Source organism: Antennarius striatus, chromosome 2 (genome assembly GCF_040054535.1).
Source record: "Antennarius striatus isolate MH-2024 chromosome 2, ASM4005453v1, whole genome shotgun sequence".
Lineage (NCBI taxonomy): Eukaryota > Metazoa > Chordata > Actinopteri > Lophiiformes > Antennariidae > Antennarius > Antennarius striatus.
In genome coordinates, this window is record NC_090777.1 from 10,273,844 (window position 1) to 10,300,045 (window position 26,202).

General features: G+C 41.5%; 1 protein-coding gene across 3 annotated transcripts in view; it reads right to left on the reverse strand.

Moving 5' to 3' along the window:
* LOC137602731 (plexin-A1-like) overlaps nucleotides 1-26,202 on the reverse strand; it is a 402,183-nt gene that overhangs the window by 192,119 nt on the left and 183,862 nt on the right. For all 3 annotated transcript variants that reach the window (XM_068325725.1, XM_068325707.1, XM_068325716.1), the window contains exons 5-8: nucleotides 18,030-18,130; nucleotides 14,376-14,499; nucleotides 14,052-14,205; nucleotides 9,374-9,473 (exon numbers count right to left, since the gene is read on the reverse strand). In XM_068325725.1, coding sequence (XP_068181826.1) covers nucleotides 9,374-9,473; nucleotides 14,052-14,205; nucleotides 14,376-14,499; nucleotides 18,030-18,130 — 479 coding nt within the window. The remainder of the gene's footprint in view (nucleotides 1-9,373; nucleotides 9,474-14,051; nucleotides 14,206-14,375; nucleotides 14,500-18,029; nucleotides 18,131-26,202) is intronic.

Consider the following 26,202-nt stretch of genomic DNA (forward strand, 5'->3'; position numbering starts at 1 on the left):
GACCTGGAAAGGGGTGAATGGGATGAATGGCCTCCCCGATCTGAACAGGAGTGGTGTTCTGTTATTGGACTTCTGTGCTAGTCAAAGTTTGTCTATAATGAACACCTTGTTCAACCACAGGGATGTCCATAAATGCACATGGTACCAGGACACCCTAGGATGGAGGTCGATAATCAACTTTGTTATCATATCATCAGACCTCCGACTGTGTCTGTTGGACACTTGGGTGAAGAGAGGGGCAGAGCTGTCAAACGATCACCACCTGGTTGTGAGCTGGATCTGCTGGTAAAGCAGGGGGCCGGACAGACTTGGCAGGCCCAAACGTGCTGAGAGTCTTTTGGGAACATCTGGCAGAACCCTCTGTCAATGAGGACTTCAACTCCCACCTCCCAGAAAGCTTTTCCCAGGTCCGATCAAATCCAATCCAATCCAATCCACTTTGTTTTTAAAGCACAATATGCGGACCGTGAGTGGACCATGTTCTCCACCTCTATTGTCAAAGCTGCTGCTCAGAGCTGTGGTCGCCATGTCTCTGTAGCCTGTTGCGGCGGTAACCCACAATCCCGGTGGTGGACACCAGAAGTAAGGGATGCTGTGAAGCTGAAGAAGGAGTCCTATCAAATCTTGTAGAATTTTAGAACTCTGGAGGCAGCTGACAGGTACAGGCAGGCCAGGCATACTGCAGCTTGGGTAGTCGCTGAGGCAAAAACTTGGATCTGGGAGAAGTTCGACCACGCCATGGAGGAAGACTATCGGTCAGCCTCGAAGAAATTCTGGCAAACCATTTGGCGCCTCAGGAGGGGAAAGTGGTGCACAGCCACCACTGTTTACAGCAGAGGCGGCGAGCTGCTGACCTCGACTGAGGGTATTGTCCGGCGGTGGAAAGAATACTTCGAGGATCTCCTCAGTCCAAAATACCATGTCTTACACAGAGGAAGCAGAGGCTGAGTTCTCAGAGGTGGACTCGTCTATCACCCAAGCTGGTGGTAGCCAAACTCCTCGGTAGCAAAGCACCGGGGGTGGATGAGATTTGCCCTGAGTACCTTTGTCTCTGGATGTGCAGGGACTGTCATGGTTGACACATTTCTGTAACATTGCATGACAGCCTGGGACAGTACCTCTGGATTGGTCCTTCTTTTCAAAAAGGGGAACCAGAAGGTGTGCTGAGAGCTGTCCGGTCCGTGTATGACCGAAGCCAGAGCTTGGTTCGCATTGCCGGCAGTAAATCAGACCTGTTCCAGGTGCATGTTGGGCTCTGGCAGGGCTGCCCTCTATCACTGGTTCTGTTCATAATCTTTATGGACAGAATTTCTAGGCGCAGCCAATATCTGGAGGGAGTCTAGTTTTAGGACCAAAATACTTAATCTCTGCTTTTTGCAGACAATGTTGTCCTGTTGGCCTCATTAAACCTGGACCTTCAGTACTGCACTGGAACGGTTTGCAGCTGAGTGTGACGCAAGTGGGATGAGGATCAGCACCTCTTAATCCGAGGCCATGCTTCTCGACTGGGAAAGGGTGGTGTGCCTTCTTCAGGTCGGTGGAGAGTCTTTGCCCCAAGTGGAGGAGTTTAAGTATCTTGGGGTCTTGTTCACGAGTGAGGTAAGGATGGAACATGAGATTGACAGACGGATTGGTGCAGCTTCCGCATAGATGTGGTCACTGTATAAGTCTGTCGTGGTGAAGAAGGAGCTGAGTCGCAAGACAAAGCTATCGATTTAGCAGTCAATCTACGTTCCTACTTTCACCTATGGTCATGAGCTTTGGGTCATGACCGTAAGGACAAGATCCCGGATACAAGCAGCTGAAATGAGTATCCTCCGAAGAGTGGCTGGGCGCACCCTTAGATATTGGGTGAGGAGCTCAGTCACTACAAAGTAGCTCGGAGTGGAGCCGCTGCTCCTCCACCTTGAGCGGAGCCAGCTGAGGTGGCTTGGGCATCTGTTCTGATATGATAAAGTTTTAATGTTCTGAAAAAAAAATCAGAAATGTGTTCTATATGGTCCACTTGGTCTGTGGTATAGCCCATGTAATTTTCCTGTAAGGTTAAATGGGTGGGGGTTCTGTAGGGTTAATAATAATAATAATAATAATAATTAATAAGTGTGCCTTTTCCCTTCTGTCATTTTGTCCCGTTTCTGGGATGTTCTGTAATTATATACTGCAAATATTCTATACAACCGTGTTTTTGGTTTAAGACACACAAGCTGTAATGTGTAGTTGCAGAAGACACTTCTGTCTTTATTGTCCCTATAATACTCATATAGTATACAGTACGTTTGATTTAAAAAAAAGACAAAATAATAAATTAAAAAAAAGAGAGGCATGTAACATTTTCAATACAATGTTAAGCCCAGCCCTCCGTGAAAAAAAAAAAAAAAGAAGAAGAAAGAATCAATAGTGTCTTTTCAAAGTAAAATGTATTTTTGCAATAATAATTCCACATATTTTGAGACTAATCAATTAAAAGGCTCTCTGTGCTTTCACTTGTTTTATGGGACAGTATACTGTATGCTATAGTATCTACCCAGCAAAAAAATAAAAGTAAGCTTAAAAATAATCTTTAATGGGCTGTGTTTAAACAGGCAAATTTAAAATGTAAGGCAACATTACTGCAAGGGAACACATATATTTGTTTTTACCCTGTGAAGGCCACCATGAAGACATAATACATGTAGGGATTCATCAACCTCATGCACACTTTCTTTTTCTTATCAGATACTATCTGGTCTTTTTTTTTTTTGAAAATAAAACCATTTGACTGATATGTTTGAGGATTCATATTATTGAGCCATTAGGGAGGATTTAAAGTGAGTTGTCCAAAATAAAAATGGTTGTTTAGCACACTTCATGGATTGGCAGACTATGTATTGTATTTAACTCAAATCTTCCTCTGTCTTTGTCCTCATATTTACTGCATGGTTTATTCAGACTTTAGAGGGTCAAGTTTTCAATCTCCTACAGTGGAATGGAGTGAGAATGTTAAGGCCTTCATAGATCCTGGGATAAGCTAGTGAGTGTGAGGCTTATAATCAATGTCAGGGGATTTCTATGGGGAGAGGAGCGATTTAGGGTTATGCTAACAGTCTCATGTTTGTTAGTAGAGTTGGTGAGTTCATTTCTCCTCCTGATTAACCTCAGAACCCATTGATTTTTTTATCGCAGGACCATGCACACATATTAATGCATTCGCATATGTCTACACACAGATCTGTGAACAAAGCTGTTGCCTACGTCGACATTGTGGCATTCCTTTGGGTCACCTGGGCAGTGGAGACTTGTCTCACAGTAGAGCTGTCAATGGCTGAACAACTGGCCTCGATAAGTGGCTGCGCTGCTGCAATACAGTCAATAAAATCCCCTGCTATTTAACAAGGCCTCATAGCAGAGCCAGGTCAAATGCCTGTTCATCCTCTACAAGCTTAGTGTTTCGGCGCACTTGCTGTGCTAAACGTCATCAGTCATGTGGTTTTTCCATGTTTGAAGCAGGCTCTGGAGCAGTGTTTCACATGATAACGCCCACCGAGTCCAGGGTGTGTATCGGAGCGCCGGAACAAAGCGGACATCACTAGTGATCGACTCAGCATGTTTCCTGGACCCTGGCTATGACATCGGGAACCAGGAATTGGTTCACTGGCGGTGAAGTTGGCAGTGGAGACACTGGCTGGATGGGGCGGAGCAGCCTTATATAGTTTGAACAGACCACAAGAACTTGGAATATATTCGGTCTGCCAAACGGTTGAACTCTCAGTGGGCCAGGTGGGGCTTTTTTCAATCGATTTAACTTTTGCCTTTCATATCGACCAGGATCTAATAATACCAAACCTGACGCCCTCTCCTGGTAGTTCCAGTCAGGCGACAATTCTTTGCTTTTTCTGTCTAACATTTCATGTCATTCCAGATCCTGTCTCAGCAGCAATCAGTTCCCTGCACATGCCTTCCCTTCACACACATGTAGCCACTCCCCAATCAGCCTTACAAGAGTAAGGCTGATATGGCAGCTCATTCCTCTGTTTTCTGCCAGATTGTTTAGTTTTCACGCTGACCCTCCAGCCTTTGAATCCTGCCTGTTGCTCTGATTTTTGTGATCGACTCAGCCTGTTTCCCGGACCCTGCCTTTTGTCAACCCCTCTTCAGATTTGTCTGCCTGGTTTTTTGGACTCTGCAAGTTCATCTGTCTTATTCATCTGATTGTTTGACTGATTACCCACTACCTGACTCCTACCTTTCCTATTAAACCTTTTAAATACTTGACTAGCTTGCTTCCCTGTCGTGCTTTAGGGTTCTCCCTGCCAGTTGTGTTCGAGGCTCTGACAAAAAGTAGTAACTCTCAACCTCCAGTTTAATTAAATAGGGTCACTCTTATCGTAAAGTCAAACAGCATTATTGATAATGTTTGACACTGACATCTACAATGAGGGTGACATAACAAAGAAGTCTGGGATCTGAAGACACTCACAGAACATATGAATGGATGAGAGATCTTCCTGCTGGCCAGACCCGGGGTTGGTCCCCCTCCTGGAGGTCTTCTTTTCATTGCATTGATATTTATCCTTTTCATATTGTAATACAGCGCTGACATTTTAGCTTTGTGGGACGCATTATTTGTGACACAACGGGTACTATCTCTGCCTGATTCATTAACGCTCTATTTAATATCTCTCTTCCTTCATCAGGCTTCTTTTTCTGTTCTCTGTTCCCCCACCACTTCTCATCCCACTCTTCCTCTGGGGCTCTCCTTCCTATTTGTTTCACTTCCTCTCTTTAAAGATGCATATATCCATTCTCCCACATGCCCAATTAAACTATTCAAAAACCATTATTTCATTCAAATTTTAATACTGTAACAGCGTTTGTAAATCGCTCACAGTGTAATTTTCTGCATATACATCTGTGTGTTCTGTCTGACTGTGCAGCGCCTGTTTGTGTGTCTGTTTGAGAATGCTTGTACCTGGTTTATCCACATGTGAGCATCTTGAGCAAGATTTTGTGAAATTGCGCACAAAGATCTTTGGGCCGTCGCCTTCAGGCTGCCTTGTGTTAATAATATACTGTATGTCTATGCTACGTGTTTACCTGAACACAAGGACAAGCCCCATTATTGTCCTCTGAAAATAGCTCTATCTCCTTCATACAGGCGCAGCTGAAGAGTCAGAAGTAAAAAGAAGGTACTGGAGAGGGCTGGATGTATGATATGTGGGTTTATTTTACAGCCGCTACAGTAATGACCACACTGTAGTCTACAGTCCTGGGGGACCCAGCGAAGGAGACATAAAGGGCTGGAAAAGCAGAACAGCAGCGTTTGCAGTACAGGGGGCGGCAGTGGCTCAGTGGTAGAGCGGGCAGTAGAGCGGGTCGTCCTATGCTTCAAGATTGGCAGTTTGATTCCTGCTCCTGCCCAAAAAAACACCCAAAGGTGAGCTGACAGTGGGAGGTGTCAGCTCACCTCCGGAGCACTGCCCAGGCACCCTTGAGCAAGGTACCGTCCCCTTTACAAATTGCTCATTTGAGGCGCATCAAGCAGGAGCTGCCTGCAACTCTACCTCCCTTTCATGCCTACAGGCCCCCTTGTGTATGTGTGTGTGTGCTACAGGGGCCTGTACTCATTAATACTGTATATGTATGCATGCGTTTGAACCAGTAGCTAGAGTGTGCTTTCTTAATTTCCCTGTGGGGGTCAAACCAGTATATAAAATTAAATCAAAAAATCAAAAAATCAAAAAAGGTGAGAGGGCTGGACGGACTAGTTAATCAGTGGTGGGAAGCACAAACACAAGTCAGAGTAGGTATGAACAGGCTGGAAGCTACACTACAGTGACTTTGACACTTCGTGCAGACTATTTATCCCTTGAAGAACTAACTAAAAACAATTATGTGCATTTACAAAATTAATGAAAACCATTGATGAAGTAGACCCAGAGGCTCTGAGACGTGACCCAGGTGAGCTGTCTTTCCAAGCCTACTCCATTATGACCATCTTGGCTCCAACTAATTAACGCCCTATTACTATGCAGATAAATGCAGGGCCAACAGAGGATCCCAGGCGATAAGAGGCCTTAATGAGAGAGAAAAGGGAGCAAGAAAAGGGTGGTTGGAGGAAGAATAAAGGATAGTTGGTGCTCATAAGGTAAAGAGAGGGATGGGAGAAGAAAAAATCCCATGTGGAAGGTGGGAAGGTAAGGAAGGGAAAAAGGGACGGAACGTGTGAAGAGGCAAGTGAGTACACACTCACCATTAGTCTCTGTTTGTAAGGGGTGATTCAAGGATAAAATATTGTTGTCATGCAACTTTAATTTGCATTTCAACTCTTATTACTGATTTGACCTGGGAGCCTGAATGAGAAGCCAAAGTCTAAAGAAGTTTGACTCCTTAAAAATAGTTTTAAAAAAAATAGACAAATAAATATCAAAAATAAAGCAAAATATATTATTTTCCCTTTGTTTTTATAAAAATGGGAATCATCATCACCTCCATAAATCTCAATAACACTGGATGGTATCAGTAAAAAAAAATCTAATAATGTAAAATTTTAAAATAAAAAATAAAGTAAGAAAAGGATTGACCACAACAATATTAAATATAACCTTAAGATCAAGTAAGTAAGTACAGTCATTCTATACTTGACTCGACTTACAGGCATCTACTGCAACTATGCTACAGTACTGATGTTAGTCTGTGCATGGTGGACAAGAGACTTTGTAGTTAAGAGTCAGAGAGAGAGAGAGTCTGACCAATGAATCCCACTCAGTGACTTTACTGAAGCAGACAAGAGTAATTTAGGAATGGGATTTTATTTATTTTCATTTAACATTTATTTAACAAGACGAGGCAATTAAAAACACAGTCTTGATTCATTATCAGTCCCAATCTCAATTCTGCTCCTCTTCTCTCTCTCCTCTCTCCCTCCTCTCCCTCTCCCCCTCCTTTCTTACAGAAAGTTCAACGAAAAACAAAAAAACTTCACTGGCCCATCAAGAGAAAACTGCTATTGAGGCTAAACAGTTTGTATGCTGATAGGTTGCTATGCGGCTTATTATGTATGAGCTTCAATCACATTTGTCTTCTGCATGAAAAGAAGGCGACTGATGAAAAAATGCTCCTAATTCCTGATTGTGGGTCCTTCACTTCAAACTGCTCAGTAAGGTGACTTCCATGTAATCTAATCCTGTAAATCTGCTATTCTTAAACTAGCGTAGGAGTAGCCCTGGGCAGTGACATAACAGGTACAGTACAGAAAAAAAAAATATATATTTTTTTTCAAAGTCAAAAAGTTCCAACATTTTCAAAATGACCTATGAATAGGGATCTACTGTATCCTTATATATTCTGATTAGTTCTGACACACTGCTTTCACATTTACTCAAAGCCAATGATACAAATAAAAATAGTTACATGTAAATTATCAGGGGCGGCAGTGGCTCAGCGGTAGAGCAGGTCGTCCAAAGATCATAATATTGGCACTTTGATTCCTGGTCCCGCCCAGCCACCCAGAATGTGAGTGGAAGGTGTCAACTCACCAATGGAGCACTGCCGAGGAGCCCTTAAGCAAGGTGCCATCCCCCTTTGGTGCAACCAAAGGTTGCTCATTTGGTCGCACAAAGAAGGAGCTGCCTGCCACTCTACCTCCCACAGCATGCTTACATGCCCCTTGTGTGTGTATGTGTTACAGGGCCTGTGCACAAAATATATATGCATGTGTGATTGACTAACAGTGCTAACTAGTGTGTGCAATGAATTTCCCTTTGTGGATTATTACACTAAATACAATAAATAAATGATATAAAAATAAAGACTTAAAATTTAACAATTATCTCCCTCTGTGTTGAGAAGTTCCTACACTAAAATAAATATATCCTTCAAAGGAGTTAATCAATCATCTATAGAGGCATCAGACACAGGCAGAAGCCTTGCTGTCGGGGACACATCTGTCAGTGAAAGCAACTTGGTTTGCTCCTCAAAGTCTACTACAGATCAGTAATGCTGCCATGTTTTTGGATCAGAACAGGCCAATGGAGATGTACAGGTTTTGATGCTCTCTTTAATGACAGATTTGTGTGTGAGGTACTAGCTCTGTCAACCAGGAAAACAAAAAGAATGAAGTGGTTTAAGTGAATTTATTATAAAGACCCTTGAATTAAGACATTGCAGATTTATGTGCATCCTCTGCTGAATTAACCTGCAGTGGGTGTTTTATGTTTCAAATTGATTTTTTATGGCTGTCTTTTTGTAGCATGAACCTACAAATTTAGTTCATGGAACATTTAATGGAGTCCATAATTAGGGGTAATAAAAGGCAGACTTAGATGCACATAAATAAGAGAGGACCTGATAGATACTATATAGCTAGTACATTCAATTACTACGTTTTATGTTCTTTAAAAAAAGTTTCTATTTCTTTTTAAAGAAATTATTTCAGAGTGAGGAAAACGATTAAAAATGTTTTAGAAATATTAGGTAGTTTCAGTTTCAGTTGATAGTTTTTTCACCTCAGTTAAGTTGGTAAGAGCTGTCTTCACAGTCATCAGCATTATTAATCTAAATGTGACCCTCCTAGACATACATAAATATACAAAGTAATCATTTGACTTCTGCTCCAAACTGCGACTCTTGTTATTTGAAAGTAAAAAAAATTAACCCATTTTTTACCAGTTGAACACTGCACATGTTATAACAGACTATGGATTATGATTAAAAAAGTATTCAACATAATTTGCATTCTGTCTTCACAAATCATCAAACATAAGGATTAAGAAGCCTGTCTTTAGATTTTTCTCTCGTCCCTGGCTCCCCTTTCTTAAATAGCAGACATGTGCATTATATAAACACACACACACACACACACACACACACACACACACACACACACACACACACGAAAAAGCATACCTGTCACTGAAATGTCAGTCAGTATTTCGATACAATTTAGGGATATTTCATTTTCAAAAATAAGACAGACATGCTCATGCTCAAGCCACTGGAGCTTGGCTGTCTTTCGACTTCTTGCCTGGTTAGGAATCAATTCACTATTTCACTCACCAGCAGTCCCTTCATTGCTTGAGATTTAATTAACTAATTGATTTGTAAAAATAAAAAAAGAGGAAAAGAAAAAGCTTAAAGACTTCAAATAGTGTATTAGCAGAGGTCACAGACTGTTGCAGGCAATTATTTCAGCACAAATGCTTTTGGTAAAGCCCAATCTCTCTTGATCAGGGCATGACACCAGTCCACATTTTGCTTTGTCTACCACCATAAACTGGATATATATCATTTGGATTTTCATACTTATATAAGATTTTAGTATCGCTCCTTTGACCACTTGTAATTTTTCCCCCCATTCATACAACTTACAATTTAAAAATGAGAAAGTTAAACTTACGACTGATGAACACTGCAATTGTAGAAAATTAAGTCCACACTGGCAAACTTCTTTCCCGTCTCCTTTGACTTCAGATACAATTTTATCACACGTTGGTCACCTACAAAAATTCACAAAGTATATTATTTGTATGTTTTTTTTCAGCAATATTTTTACAGTGCACAAATGAGACTTCATTACAGTAGATGTATGGCCATGGTATCATGAACTTAGTATCATAGATAAGCTCAGCCAATATATTCTGAAATGTTAACAGCCTTATTTTAGGTATTTCTTGTCAATATCTGTTTAGCTGACATTTTAGAGCTACAGTGTTCCTGCTAGGAAGTAAGTGGAGCCATGAGGACAATCAATAGAGACATTGGAGTTCTTACTCGGAGGAGGAAGCTGTCCATATATGGACAATACATATGGAGTTTGTGCAGTGATTTTGTGAATCTTATTTTGTTAATCATGAAGAAAAGAAAAATAGGAACACTATAACTTGTGTTTCCAACAAGTTATTCAGTCTTAGCATTTTCAGTCTTGAATAAAACTGCTCAGCTGAGACACCCAGTGTCTGAAATATCAGGACCCTTTCGAATCATTCATTCCATTTTCTGCTGCTTTATCCGCCATAGCGGGTCACGGGAGGCTGGAGCCTATCTCAGCTGGCATAGGGCGTGAGGCGGGGGACACTTCGGGCATGACGCCAGTGCACTGTGGAGTGGCACACAAGGACAGACAACCATGCACACACACACTCACTCCTACGGGCAATTTGGGACCGGCCAATCAACCTGAAGCGCATGCTTTTGGAGGTGGGAGGAAGCCGGAGAACCCGGAGAGAACCCACGCAGACACGGGGAGAGCATGCAAACTCCACACAGAGCGGGACTTGAACCCGGAACCGCCGTGTTGTGAGACCACAGTGCTAACCCCTGCGCCACCGTGCCTCCCCCTTTCTAATCATGTCTTGGTCAATCTTTATTTATTGTAATATTTTAATATTTTAATATTATTTATATTTTTATGTATTTATTTAATGTTTTATGACAGACCACATGGTAATAATATTCAGGTTGCAGGATTTAGGAGTTTAATATTATTTCACAAATAATCTGTAGTCTGACAATAGTCTGCCAGGCCCCAGGTGTGAAGGTTGGCGGGACTTGGGAGAACGTTGTAGACAGATTGTATGAGAAATTTTGTGCGCAGAGGTGCAGCAGAGCTCTGCCCAGGTGAGTTTGCGAGGATTCGCACATTCCCACCTGGTCCACGCCCCTTGCTTGGATATGCCCACCATCTTGCTACAGCGTTCTTCCTCCACCTCTGCGCAGATCTCATCTTGGACCAGTTGGCGTTTCTCCTTTCCGCAGACAGGGTTGTAGCATGGCTTGGGAAAACTGCCAAGAGCTGCCCTTCCCATTGCCACGGTTCTGACCAAGGTTTTAAACGTCAGCCTTGCCTCTGCTCTGCTGACGGCTTCTTGTGCCTGGCACTTCCTCCCAGTCTTGACAAGGATCCCTGCTGAGGCCACCTTTGTGTCTGCTGAGTCCCTGTACATCATCACCTCTCTGGAGCAGGTGACTTTGAACTCCTCTGTTAGTCCAGTGAAGGGTGCAGTTTGTGCATACAGAGCAATGCTGCTTAAAGACCGAGGGAGCCCCAGCCATCTCATGAGAAACTAGCTGATGGTCTTTTCTCGTGCCTCTACTGTTCTTACTGGCACCTTGTAGACTAACAGGGGCCAGAGTACTCTAGGCAGGACTCCGTGCTGGTAAATCCAAGCCTTGAATTTTCCTGGGAGACCGGATTTGTCGATGGCTGTAAGCCACGATGACAAGAAACTCTTTGTCTGCTTTACTGCGGCTGTGTCCTTCAGGGAGCTGTCAAAGAATTTACCCAGGCTCTTGACAGGCTTTTCGGTCACTGTTGGTATCTTGGTCCCTCCCAGCGTAAGGTGGGAATGGTTGGCCACTTTACCTTTTTTCAGGACCAGAGACCTGGACTTCGCTGGCTTGAAGCTCATCTTCGCCCATGTGATCAGCTGCTCAAGCCCCTGAAGGAGCCACCTGCACCCAGGAACAGATGTAGTCATCACTGTTAAGTCATCCATAAAGGCTTATTGGTGGCTGCCGGGTCCCTGATCTTGACTTGGGCCCTCTGCATTCGACTTCGGCCGACTTAATAATCATGTTCATGGCTAAGGAGAAGAGTGAAACTGAGATTGTACAGCCAGTGATTATGCCCTTTTCCAGGCGGTGCCAGGCGTATGTTACTTGGCCTGAGGAGACTCTTGTGCTGAAGTTGTTGTAATGTTGTAATGAGTTGCAGAATCTCGCAGGAACGTGATGTCTTGTCAGTGCTGTCTCAACAAGCTTGTGCGGGATAGATCCGTATGCATTGGACAAGTCAAGCCAAAGAGTTGCCAAGTCTCCTTTGCTTCCCCTTGCCTCCTGGATCAACTGCGTCACCACTCATGTATGGTCGAGGCACCCAGGTATTCCCGGAACTCCTCCCTTCTGCACAGAGGTATCTATGTAGGCATTCTTTAAGAGGAACTCAGTAAGCCATTGGGACAAAATGTTAAAGAAAATCTTGCTCACAACGCTGAGCAGTGACATTATATGAAACTGCTCAATGTCGTTAGAGTTCTCTTCCTTCAGAATCCGGACACCTTCGACATGTCTCCACTGGGCGGCTACTTTCCCTCTCTGCCAGATCACTCTAAAGATCTTCCATAAGTGCTTGAGCAGCCTCGGGCACTGCTTGTAGACCTTGTAGGGCACGGCGCTGGGGCCAGGAACCGAACTGGATCTTGCAGCTTTGACAGCCTCTCTTACCTCTGACAAGGTGGGCTCAGCACTGTTGAATTGAGACGCTGGTTCTGCAGGTGTCACCAGTGCCTTGCAAGGGCCAAGCTCTTGATGTCTTGATGTGTCCCTGAAGGTGGTCTTGAGCTGATGATTAATTTCTTCTACCGAGCAGGTAAGCTGGCCACTGCGCTTCTGGCCCAGTAGCCTCTTGGTGAAGGCGAAAGGGTTGCCTATAAAGGCGTTTCGCTTCCGTGCCCTTTCCTTGCCTGTTCTTCGGTGCCATTCGGCCCTCCTCAGCGTAATGAGTTTCTTCCTTAGGATGTTAGTGAATTCCGACAGGGCAGATCTCTCCTCTTCCTCGGCTGCCTTGAACTGGCGTCTCAAGGATTTCAGATCTTGTCTCAGCTGGGTCATCCTGACTTGCCGCCAGTTGAGCTTTGCTGGGTTGCTTGCTCCTTGCTTTTGTTCCACACCAAATGCTCGGTTCCTATGCTCATGATGAGGGAACACATAGTTTGGAGTTTGAGGTCAGCACAGCCTTTCGATATTGATTCCAGGATCTTGTCTACGTCCTCATCCAGCTTGGTCCACTCCTTGCTGATGGCGGCAGGCCAATTTACCCGACGTTGTTCCCAGTTGCTGCTCTTTGGGGGGCCATGTGTTGCCTGGAGGTTCCGGGTACTGTGGGGGGCCTCCGGACTCAGCTCCTCCGTCTGACCAGGTTCTACAGCTGGTGCCACAAAAACTGTTGCATCAGCTGATATTCCTGTGCATTGCTTCACTTGTTCCTTCCTGAGGTAGGCCATCTTAGTCTGGTGGATCTTCAGACCTTTGAGGTTTTTGCACGCATTGACACATATGCAGAGTGTGCTTGAAATCTTATATTAAAATATAAATGGACAACTCACAACCTAGCAAGGCTGAATCAGCTTCTTTCCTGGTGGCGAGCAAGCTGGCAACTTTTTTGTACTAACGCTATGTACCTGTGCCTTACTATCTCAGTAGCATGTACATTTCTGTTTCAGAATTACCAGCAAGTTCTCATGTTAGTATTAAATGTTGTGTACATGTATTGTGTTACAGTACAGCAGCTAAAGCTCAGTTACTTCATCATTACTGTCTCTCCTGCTATCTGGAGCTAATTGGCTGTTACTTTTGGCTAGGTAGCTTGTGCAACAATATTTTTAAATTGATTATGAATAAATTTTGTAGCTGCAAATGTTAACATAAAAACTGAATTAACATCATACACTCCCAGGATTAACTAATCTACCTTGAAAATGCTGCATGCTACCTACTCAGAAGATCAGCTCATTGGCTAGGTTTAGATACCGTATTTTAGTACCATAATTTAGTACTTTCAGTCGATCTACTCATTTTAACTTAATTATTTCTGTTTCTACAGCTAAGAGAGCTGACTGACAACCTGATTTAATAAATAAGCTCCATGTTTGAGTGGGAACTTTATCCAAATCATTTATGACAAGGTATTTTGCTTCAAATTCTAATTAACATGAAAAGGCAATTAACAATTACTTACACACTGCAGGAGCAGTAGCTGCCTTTAGATGACTAATTCAAATTACTTTAGAATTATTGTTTCTCTAGCTAACAAGAGCTAACAAAATACATTAAAAAATCAGTTATTGAGTTTGGGAATGTCACAAATACCCATTTGCGTGATTAATTTAGAGGAAAAGGGTTATATGAAAAGTGATATCAGCAAAGGCCACATAACAACAAAACACTCTCAAGCTCTAAATGCATGTTTCTGGTTTTGTTTTTTTCATGAAAAGAACATATTGTCCTTCTAGAAACACCAGAAAGTTTCTAACATTCAACATTTTCACACTACATGTATATTTGGTATATGTTATTACCCTTGTCTCGAGTGATGGGGGCCACTTCTTTTTTTGAGGGGGACAGGCAGAATATTCGTCCACTGTAGATGCGGCCTTCTGTTTCAACATAGTCCTCAAAGGAGCAGTTAACCCCAGCAGACAGACTGGGCACATTCTGAGTCTGGAGCACCAACTGAGAGAGAAATGAAGAAAAAAAAAGATCAGGAACAACATGATAAAATTATATTTAAGAATAGACACTCTATGACCCTTCTAACCAGACACACACACACACACACACACACACACACACACACACACACACACACACACACACACACACACACACACACACACACACACCTGTACTGCTGACATGGTGACGGAGACAGTGTTGGGTTGGACTGACAGGCGAACACACTGCTCCACCCTGGTTGTGAAGTGCTGAGGCTCTTCTGCTCGTTCACACCGCTCCTTTCTAGAGCATCTGTTGTAGAAGGAACATTATGCTTTAATCACATCTATGTTTGAAAAAACTTGTTGAGATTAATACTGACAGAATTGCATTTTGGTTTTCAACAGATGTGGTTTTCAACACATACGTGTTGATATTCTGATGGCAACATACAGTATATGTGTTCTACTATGTCACAAAGGATTGTATGAATCAGAATTAGTCTATGGTTAACCAATAGTTGAGAATACAGAGCACCTTCGCACATTTGCGCATCAACGATTGCAACTCCACCTTATTGCGGATTTCTAGTAGGCAGACACGTGATACCGTACACGCATTCTATTGGCTGACGCCATCCAGAAGTGTGCTCTGTTCTGTCAGTCTCAGACTTTTGTGAGACACAAAAGTGCTTTAAACAGTCTGTCAGAATGTGAAAAAAGGTAATACAGATAGAAGGTGGTTTAATATCAGTATGGGGAGGGTTCGTAAACATTTAAATTAATAAGCTAAATAGATTGCAGTGAAAGAGGACATGAAGGTAGGTGGTGTAAGAGAAGAGGATGCAGATGACAAGGTTAGATGGCGGCAACTGATTCGCTGTGGCGACCCCTGAAGGGAAAAGCCGAAAGGAAAAGAAGACGAATAAGATAAATAGATTGCGATCTCAATTGCGGATTCATCAATCGCGTGTGGTTCCTGTAAGGCATTAACTGCAAAGAACGAGGGCACACTGTATTTTCCCCCAATGTTGTTTATCATTGTAAGTTCTGATGTCACACTTCCATTACCTGATTAGCACCAGATGCACATTCATGCCTCACCATCATTGGATCATAGTAGTGCATGGCCACCAGCAAACATGACCCTAGTGGCCGTCAAAGTCCGATAATTCTCATTTTTATTTTGATGACACGTTTAGATCTGATTCTTTCAGTTCTGTGTCATGCAGCAGAGCAAACAAATTCCAATTTCTAGACAGAACACTAGGAAAGGTTTAAGGAGCAAAGTTCACATCGAAGCATAGATCACATGGACATAGGCCACCAAATTGCTGAATGTACAAGAATGAAAATCATGTGATTGTTGTACTCAAATTTGCCACATGCAGAGATGAGTGGGAAAGGGGGAAAGATATTAACTTCACTCTCAAACATTCTCTTTTTCATTTGTCACAGATCTATTTCTGTCACTTGTCATATGTGCCTGAGTGACTCTAAAATTAGCTGTGATGCTGATAAATGCTGAAACATGTTAGGAAGATGCATTTTGAGCCAAAACCATTTTCTTGGTTTAAGCTACAGCAATTTAGTCCTTTTCCTGTCTTGGCTTCTGTGAACAAAGTCATTTCTTAGTATTTGGGCTATAGTAGGGAATTTTTGTGAGAAAGAAACCCTCCTGTTTAGAGTCCTTTGAAGTTTAACCAGGCAATATTGGGTTATGTTTTTTGTTGATGCTGGATTGTTACTGCTAAAAGCATCACACAGGGCACATGTGTCAAACTCAAGGACCGGGGGCCAAATGAGGTCCGCCACATATTTTTTCGTGACCCGCAAGAACGTAAAAGGTCAGAGTGTCTAAAAATAAAAAGTTCAAAAGTTGCCTTTGACCAAAAACTACATTTCCCACAATGCAGTAATGAAGCCCATTTTGACACTGACAAAAATGTTTTGAACAAAGTTAATGTCCTAACTTGTGTTTGATGTTATTTTTCTTTCTTCACTTGGATAGTTTGATCCTCGATTGATGCGAGTTCTGTGGGTTTCATAACCTGACAAATTAAAATGATTTATGTTATAACAGAGAATCAAACAAGCATGTTTGTTTCTGTGCTACTGTAATGTTTTTCACTTGAATAAGTAATGAATTTGGAGTTACTTAACATTAAGGATTAATTACATTTATGTTAACATTACATTGAGTTACATTTAGTTGCATTTATTAGTTACATCTGGCCCTTTGAGGACAGCCGTTATGCTTATGTGGCCCTCGATGAAAGTGAGCTTGACACCCCTGACATAGGGATTGGATTATTATCATTGGAGATGTAAAGTATAACCAGAACTGCATGAATGTTCATGTGAAGGGGTGAATGATGTCTTATGTTGTAAAATAATCAGTCAGTCTAGAAGGATTGTTTTATAAATCAGGCCTGACAGACTGACCCGTGTTTTTATTCAAGTTGGTAGCAAAGCACATGTTTGAATCTATTATTATTTTTTGACGCAAACCTTGTAAGTTCATAAATTGCGCCATTTTATGTGTTGACACAAAAAAAAAAAATACAAGGCCACAAGGGTCTACTCTATATAATATAACATCTATTATGCGAAAATAAGCCTTGACTATGTGAAGAAAATTAAATATCACAATGTATCAAAGTGGATATCATTTGATGGACTTTAAAATTACAGGTCTGATAAACATGAATATCATGAATTTGTTCAACTACAGTGGTACCTCTACTTATGAATTTCTCTACATACAACATTTTCTACTTAAACGCCTCAACAGGAAAATATTGCCTCTAGTTATGAAAGAAATTTTGAGTTACGAAAGGTAAACATACAGTATGGGCTGCTACCCACAGCTTCCAAAGGTTCCTGAACAAAACATTCTTATAGCTGCTCTGCTATTGGCTATTACGTAGCATCCTGGCATCCCATTGGCTAAGAGGGACCTCTGTGTGTAGCTAGATAGGTGTCTATGCAGCATCCTCGTCATTCGGCCTTCAACCCATGAGGTGTTCTGATAGTTTTACGTAAATATATTAACTTTTAAAGTATTCACTATGGACCCCAAGAAAGTGATGCAGAAAAGAGGAAAAGAAATGACGAAGAAAATATTTTTTTTGTCCATACAAACAAAGCAAGATAATAGAAAAGCATGAAAAAGGGATTTGTTTGGTTGATCTCACCAAAGAATATGGCTGTAATGCATCTACAATCACCACGTTATTAAAACAAAAGGAAGTTTAAGGAGTTTAAGGCATTGTGTGGGTGGTTCGAGAAGTTCCAAAGGAGGACTGGAATTCACTCAGTTGTTCGGCATGGAGAGGCAAGAGTGCATGAACCAGAGAGGGCAAAAAACAATGAGGACAGCAGTTAAAAGGTAAATGACCATCATTTTTATTCTTTACTCTTCTCTTTGTTTTTACATTACGCACAACTTTCATTTATTGAGTAATAATCTAATCGCAACATGTATGTTACATGTTTTGATGCATTTTTATGCTTTATAAAACATTTATGCCTGAATTTTGGGGGCCTTGGAAGGATTAGGGCAATTTGCATGGAAAACGCGTCTACTTACGAAATTTTCTACTTACAAAATTTTTCCAGAACCAATTAATTTTGTGTAGAGGTACCACTGTGCATGGATAAAACCAAATATAGAACATCTATGGAACCATTGCTACGGCCCAGGTCTAAATGAAACTATGAATACTATATTTTTTTAGTCATTTTAACACTTTTATGTATATTTAATTGCAAGATCCCTACTTAATTTAACTATTGACACTATGTCATAGATTCAACATGTTGAGCAGGACATGCACTTACACATTATGCAGCACACACCAGCCACAGTGAGGGTCTCCTGATCCCAGACAGGCTCCACAGGAAGGGTATTGTTCACAGCTCTCCACGGGTACACATGTGACCTGGAAATAAAACACACACACACACACACACATGCTTGATACTGCAGGATCAATCAACAGTGTGTCCTGTGACTGGAACATGAGGTTGAAGGAACAGGCCCAGTATGACTATTAGAGATAAACAACTCTGGAGGTTCTGTTTACAACTCCACACTGCTGTGTACTGGGCTACTTAGAGCGAGGAAAGGAAAGGTTTTACCTCATGTAAACACACAAACAAGTAAAGATTACAACTCCTGACAAGCATCCCTATGATATAAAGTGTAACGATCACAGGCCTCCAGTGGATCAGGAAACATTGATGCAACCAGCACACATCAGCAGATACTGATACAATTTAAAAAACAGTAAACAACTCCCAAACACCCACTGGATCTTATTTTTATTAGAAATATGTTAAGTTTCACTCAAAATTACAATATACTGGAGAGGTCATTCTGCTCACTTAATTAATTTGATGTATTTTGAATTGCTTCATAACAGAATGTCTGATCATCAGCTGTTGTTTGAGATGAGTGTTCATAAGATTATACTGCATGATGAAGAATTAAAATCACTTCTATTCACAGATCATATGAGCACTGGATGACAAATACATTTGACAAGTGAATGGATTATATTCGTGTAATTGGTAATTAACAATAGATCAGTTGACTGGTCATGAGTAGTAACAGACAAGTTGTGATATCATCATGTTTTTTCAACATGATGCATTCAATGACTTTTTCCATCACAGTATCATGGCATTACGATAAACTAAAAAAAAATAATAATAAACGTCCACACTCACTTGTTTCACTTGGAACTAAATGCCACAATGACACTGTATTTACTGTGACCATTAATTTTGCAGTATTTGCATTTAAAGCCCCTGTATTGTTGGCCATCTGTACTACACATTCTGCTAGATAATATCCCTTCAAACTTCAATATAAGCTTCAAATAAGGACATTTTCTTCTGTCTATAACCTTCAACTACAATGCTTCAAACACATCCAAGAAAGTCAGAGTCACAGTGGGAAAGAAAAGAAAAGAAAGCAAAAAGTTAATATTTGATCTTCATTCTGTTTTAGGGTTTTCTTTTTTTTTACAATTTGTACCATACCATTTGTTTGTGAATATTCACATAGAATGTTCAAGTTTCTTTCAATGCCAGTGAATTACTTGCAAAAATATGCTAATGTACCTAAAAGCAGTGAGATAAAATTCAAAGATTACTCCTTTTGTCTGCTAAATCTCTACTGGCTGCCATCTGTGTGTCTGTATGACTGTGATAAGACAAAACTTTAAGGATCTCTTTGAGGAAATAAGGGTATTAACAAGGACATCATACAGTATGGTTCAAGAATACCTGATTCTAAACATGCAACCAAAGAAGCATAAGAACAGGGGACAGCGTGAGATGGAGTAGAATTATCTTTCGAAAAGTCCATTTCAGCAGAGCGCTGTCTTTGCAGCTATCATTAAATGTTTTCTGCTGTTGCCTACTTATTCACTAACCACCATCTGTCTGTGCCATTTTGGGAAAAATTGTCACAATCCTGTTTGTTAAGTGTTTTTTCCCCCCCTATGTTTCATGTCTTGTCTTCCTGTTTTATTTCGGGATCACTCACCCCTGTCTCTGTACCACGTTCCTGTCTGCCCTGCCCCCTCCCCATCTGTGTTTCCCACACCTGTTTCCAATCCCCCCCCCCAATCAGTCCTGCATATGTACCCCCTTTGTGTCTTGTCTCGTCACCAGTTTGTTGTAGTTCATAGCTCATGTTCCCGCCTTGTTTCACTGCTCTTGTTGTCGTTATCGTGTTTGAATCTTGCTTGTATTTTGACCTTGCCTTTTTGCCTACCGTCTAGGATACCTCTGCCTGGATTGACTGCCTTACCTGTGTACTGAACCTTGCCTGGCATAAACATTGTTCTCTGATTTTACCGCTCAGTGGCATGCGCTTGAGTCCAGCCTCCCTACGTTAGCGACAAAAATGGTGAATTCTCATGGCAGCTGTGGGCACAGCAGTGGAGAAAGCTTCAAAGAGGACACTTTAATTTTACCTGTTACTTTTACTTCAAGTTCTCTACCTTCGAGATGTACATAATATTGTGCTGTATATTATTCATTAAAAAATACTTAACTTAGCACTAATGTACACTATGAATCAAAGGTTTGGATACATCTTCTCCCAGTGCTGGTACTGTTCTCCCTGTGCTGATACCCTTCTCCTTGTGCTGGTACCTTGCCATTGATGGAGAGGCTTGAATGCTTCAATGACCCTTGAAAGCTATACTCTGGGGGCAGTACACCTGTGGCAAATTTAACCATGCTGGGCAGGCTTTGGGATAGAGGCCAGATGAAAGTCAGAAGCTGGTTCTCCAGGTTGGGGGTTGGGCATGAGGTCAACAACCCCACCCAGTAAAAAAAACAAAACAGCCTGTTACTGAATTGACGATAGAGGAGCAGTGGAGCCGGTATACTATGGCGGAAAAGAGAGGACACGTCCTTGGATGTATCTATGACGGGGCCGGGTGAAATCCAGCAGGAAGCCCGACCCCTGATGACCCCGATCTTCGATGCCAAAGCCAACACCAGAGTAGGCATCTGGAAAGTGCACATGGACCAGGTACTGAAGACTATGAGAGACTATCGCCTGGACATCTTAGGCATTGGTGAAATGAGGTGGACTGGACAGGGGCGCCTCGTGATTGATGGAGCAACCATTCTTTTCTCTGGGAAGCAAGACCAGCATACCCATGGAGTCGGGATTAACTTTTCCAGCTGTGCGGCGCAAGCACTAATGGGATGGAAAACGGTGAACGATCGCATCATCACAGTGAGGCTCTACATTGGACATGCCAAAGTTACCATCATGCAGGGCTATGCCCCAACCGAAATCCCCTGAGAGCAGGACAAGTACGTCTTTTATAGCCAGCTCCAGGCCATGCTTGACAACAGCCCCAGCTATGACATCATGATGCTGATCGGAGACCTAAATGCAAAAGTGGATGGTGACAGAAGGGGCCTCAATGCCACAGTGGGACCACATGGGTGGTCCCACTACCGTTATCCAGCTCTCCACAACAAGGAGAGGTGGATAACGGAAAAGACCTGAGTATTGATTGATGAAAGGAAGATGGCAAAGATGAAAAGACAACAGAACAAGAGGCTCCGATGCTGGAGGATAAAAGACAAGGAGTACAGGCACCTAGACTGGGAAGTAAAGTGCTGCAGGAAAGACAAACTGAAGTGGCTGGAGGAGAAAGCTAGAGAGGCACAAGAGGCAGCAGAGAAAAAGTACTCTAAAGAATTGTGCAGGAGCTAACCAGGTCCAGGAGCAGCTCCGGGGTGCCAATGAGGAGCAGGGATGGTGATTGTTTATCCCATGATGATAAAAATAACCCCGTCACTCCCAATTTTTTTAATTTATTTTTTTGGACAAATCAGACCCTGATTACAGTTGATCTGCTTGTAGCATATTTCTTAAAATTAAAATAATTTGCTGCTAATGATTCTACACAATAACACAGTCTGCATAAAATGTTCTAATAATTTTATGGTATGTGAGATGTTTGGTTTGGTTTGTTGTGGTTCCTATCGTGTTTGTCTTCCAACACTGACAAATTATTAGATTTAAGATTAAGAAACTGCATTGATTCATATTTAATAATTGTTCTATCTAGTAACTTGACAATGCATGGCTTCCTGACAATAAAAACTGAAATAATTTATTGCTTGTTATTGTCTCAACTATTGAATGCGTTGCCACTGAATTCACTTGTTTCATTCACACTGTCCCTAGAAATGTTCAAACACAAGCTAACCTTGGTTTTCGAATGCTTTAGACATCGAACAAATCGAAATTGGACCAAAACATTTGGATTGGTTTTGTCTTACAAGTTGAACAAAATTTGGAAGTTGAACGCGAAACAAAGGCCTTTTTGGGGCGACCATGGCTCAGTGGTATAGCGGGTTGTCCAAGGATTCAAGATCGGCAGTTCGATTCCCGCTCCCGCCGAGTCATTTGCCGTTGTGTCCTTGGGCAAGACACTTTACCCTCTTTGCCTCCAGCGGGGCACTTGCTGGTGTATGAATGTATGTGATTGTTCCGCTGGTGGTCGGAGAGGCCGTAGGCCTCCGTCAGTCTGCCCCGTCAATCTGCCCCAGGGCAGCTGTGGCTACATACGTAGTCTACCATCACTGAGTATGAATGAGGAGTGAATGAATAATGGATCCAATATAAAGCATCTTTGAGTGTCCAGAAAAGTGCTATATGAATCTAATTCATTAATATTATTATTTCTTGCCGCCAAGCGCGAGAAAAGGCGAGAAAAGTCGAGAGAAAATGTGACGGTAATGTGGTTTTTATTTTGGTTTACTCTGTTCAATAATTTTTCACTTAATTTACATTTGATTGCCTATGGTACGAGTTATGGTATCGTAAACTTCTGTCCAAAAGACGACGGTAACTCGTACCTTAGGCTAACCTGATTACGTTGATGTTTTTTTTTCTTTCTTCCTCATGCTTCTTCCTTTTACATTTCTTTGATATGTTTCATTACTATACGATTTGATATATAAATGACATTATGAAATAACCTATTATGTTTCAAAACGGTAGTTTTCTAGAGTTTAGGAACGGATTAAGACCATTTACATTATTTGTAATGGGAAAAATGTATTTGGAATTCGAACACCAGCTGCAGCAAGTCAGACGCACTTAGCAGCAGCGCTTCCGAGGGGTGAGCAACATTACGGAACGTTACCGATTACGGTAAAGTTTAGAGCTATGCCTGGCCTCTCTTTTTCCCGGCGCTCACTGGACCCTGTGGAATTGCCCATAGGAGTGAGTGTGTGTGTGAGTGTTTGTGTGTCTTTGTGTAACTCCGCGGTGCACTGGCATCTCGCCCGGAGTTTGCCCCGTCTCACGCACCTATTCCAGCTGGGTTAGGCGCCAGCTCTCTATGACCCGCGCAGGTGAGAAGATGAATGAATGAACAAGGCTATAGCTACTCAGCTACACCTTAGCCAAACATGTTTCTAATATGATGTTATTTAACAAGCAGCATGATCAAACATCTGAAGTAGATGTCAGTAATCGCTCTATTTCATCCTCAGAGTACACATATCTTTCCTCCGCATCATTTTGATGTACAGTTACCTTATGGCAGATTCATAGCATGATAATAGATACCTGTGTCTGATAACTATTATAATGCTACCATTACCATGCCTCTTACAGGACACCAAATAGCAGCAAATTGCAGTTATTACTTATATCTGGACAAATATCATGCTAGTAATATAACCCATCTGATGGAGAGAGTAGGGGGAAAAAAAACAAAAAACAAACTTGTGATGCTCAAGCACAAAAGCCAGGTAGAGAAGTTTATTCAATGGGGCTCTGTGGGAATGGGGTGGATGATGTATCCCAATGGAACAGTTCAATTATTGCATTTTAGAAAACAGATAATGGGATGGGAAACGGAATATGCACAGCCAAAGACTCTTTGTCTTACTGAGGTTGTGTGTTTGTGTCTGTGTGTGTGTGTGTGTGTGTGTGTGTGTGTGTGTGTGTGTGTGTGTATGTGTGTGTGTGTGAGAGAGAGTGAGATCGAGAGAGATAGAGAGAGAGAGAATATGTAAATGAGAGCAACCTATTTATATTAAATATGGAATTTTCATCCGTGGCCTATTTACTGCTACAGAGGGATACACATTTATCTGCGGACAGTGGAGGGAGGCCGGGTTGGTGGAGGAAAGGAGATGAGGCAGAGAAAGAAAGAACAAGATTACTGAATATCCGTTTTAACCATTCATTCCAGTCTTCACACTGAAATGGAGTGAAAGAAAGAGGGAGGAAAAAAAGACATAATCGTAGGGATATTATAAACAAATATCAGCTACAAATAAGCCTCTCTAATTTGGGCATAATGGAGAGGCTCTTAATTTGTCTAGTGACACATGGAAGGAGGGGGTTGACAATGTAAGGTTCAAATTGAGGGTGAGCGATGGAGGCAAGTATGGGTGAGAAACACAAATGTAATTGCAGCTGATGTTTCATTCCACATTTGAGGTCCCAGATAGATGCAGCTATAGACCTAACTAATTGGCCCATCTGGATAATACGGAAGAATATATGAGGTGTTATGATTGATGGATGGTTTATTCTTCCTTCCAGATGGATTATAAGAATACTAATATACGTAAATCCACACAAGCAAGCAACTAAACAAACTACACACAACTATACAATTTGTTGAGCTCTGATTCTTAAGTTAATTATTAGCACAAGTAGCACACCTAAAATGTGAGTTCATAAACTACATGGCGTCTTATGTGTGCCTGTGAATCAGGAAAAATCACCAAGTGCACAGCTTACAGCTACACACACTCTGTACAGAAGACTTAAATTATCAATAAAAATGCAGGTGTATCATAAATAAAATGAAAATCTACTGATTATTATTATTTTGTTTCCATCCTTTTTCTACAGCTTCGTCCACTGTCGCAGGTCACAGGGAGTTGAAGCCTATTCCAGCTGGCTTAGGGTGGGGGAAACTCCGTGTGCAACGTCAGTGCACCACAGAACCACACAGAGACACAGACAAACATCCACACACTCACTCATAACTACAGTCAATTTAGGAACGGCCAGTTAACCTGAAGTGCATGTTTTTGGAGATGGGAGGAAGCTGGAGAACCCTATGACAACCCACACGGACACGGGGAGAACATGCAAACTCCGCACAGAGCGGGACGCAAACCTTAAACCACCATTATGTGCGGCGCCAGCGCTACCGACTGCGGCACCTATTTTGTTTCGTCATCGTATTTTTTTCTTTACCTATACTTTTTTTTTTGCATTTTGTCTTTTAGATTTGGTGGTTCTTTTGTCGCTTTGGTGTTTTCATCCAGAAAAACCCTGCTGACTGACTGATCCTGCCACCATGGCATGTTTTGTGCTTTTACGTGATTTACATCCACCAGGTTTGATTAACATTCAATTTCAGGCTGACATTTTTTATAACAGGGTTAAGGAACACTTCAATAAATAAATTAATATTTATTGATGTGGTATTCATATAATAATGTTACAAATAATACACCAAATGCTTCCACGGGATGTAATCTATGTTCATCATCTGTAAACAATCAATCAATGAATCAATCCATTTCTGTGGCTATTGTGTTTTCTAAGGTGATGCTCTGATTGTCCCCATCCTATTATCTTACAGTGTAAGATACTGTAATTCCACAACAGGAAGCTTCACAGAATGCCTATATTTTTAAAATTAAATGTGTTACTATTTTTAGTTTATGAAATTGCAAATGCCTCAGATCAGACATATTTTCGGTGTTCTTTTAACAATTCTGGATGTGTAGATAGTTACAACTAGTATTTATTTAGTGTTCTGACTGACTGGCATTCCTGTCATAATTAGCTTTTCTTGAAAGCACAAACTGTTCAGAACAGTTTTTCAGAACAGTTTTTTCATAACAGTATTCAAGCAACTTGGCTAAATTGCCAGCTTTTATTTGATTCACTCGTTTCTATTTATTTATCCCTTCTTTTCTTCTCTTCTGTTGGCCCCATTGTTTCTCTGGTACCTTGTCATATGTCCTGAATTTGGCTGGACATTATGAAAATGAAGCCATAGATCAAATTTGGATACTAAGACACAACCTTGAGAGCAGAGAGAGAAATGAAGAAAACAGAAATGTATAGTGCCTGTGAGGACAGGATATCTTTGTTATTGGTCTGCAAAAAGTAGATCTTGATAACTTATGCTGTCAATCTTTAAGGAACAGCAGTTATTAGCTAAATGAATAAATGGGAAACCAGCTGTGTCATATTTAGGCAAAAAAGTATTTTTTTTATTTTTTTTTTAGCCAAGCTCCACGTGACTTGCAAAAATGTACCCTTAATGATAATGAAATGGATGCCTTCTTGAATGTCACTTCAGGTAAAGGTAATACTAATTTGGAAAGTGTCATTCAAGAAGGCATCCATTTCATTATCATTATTTATTTTCTGAGGAGGATGCTGTGATGTTACAGGAGATAATGTGCCAGACTATTTTCT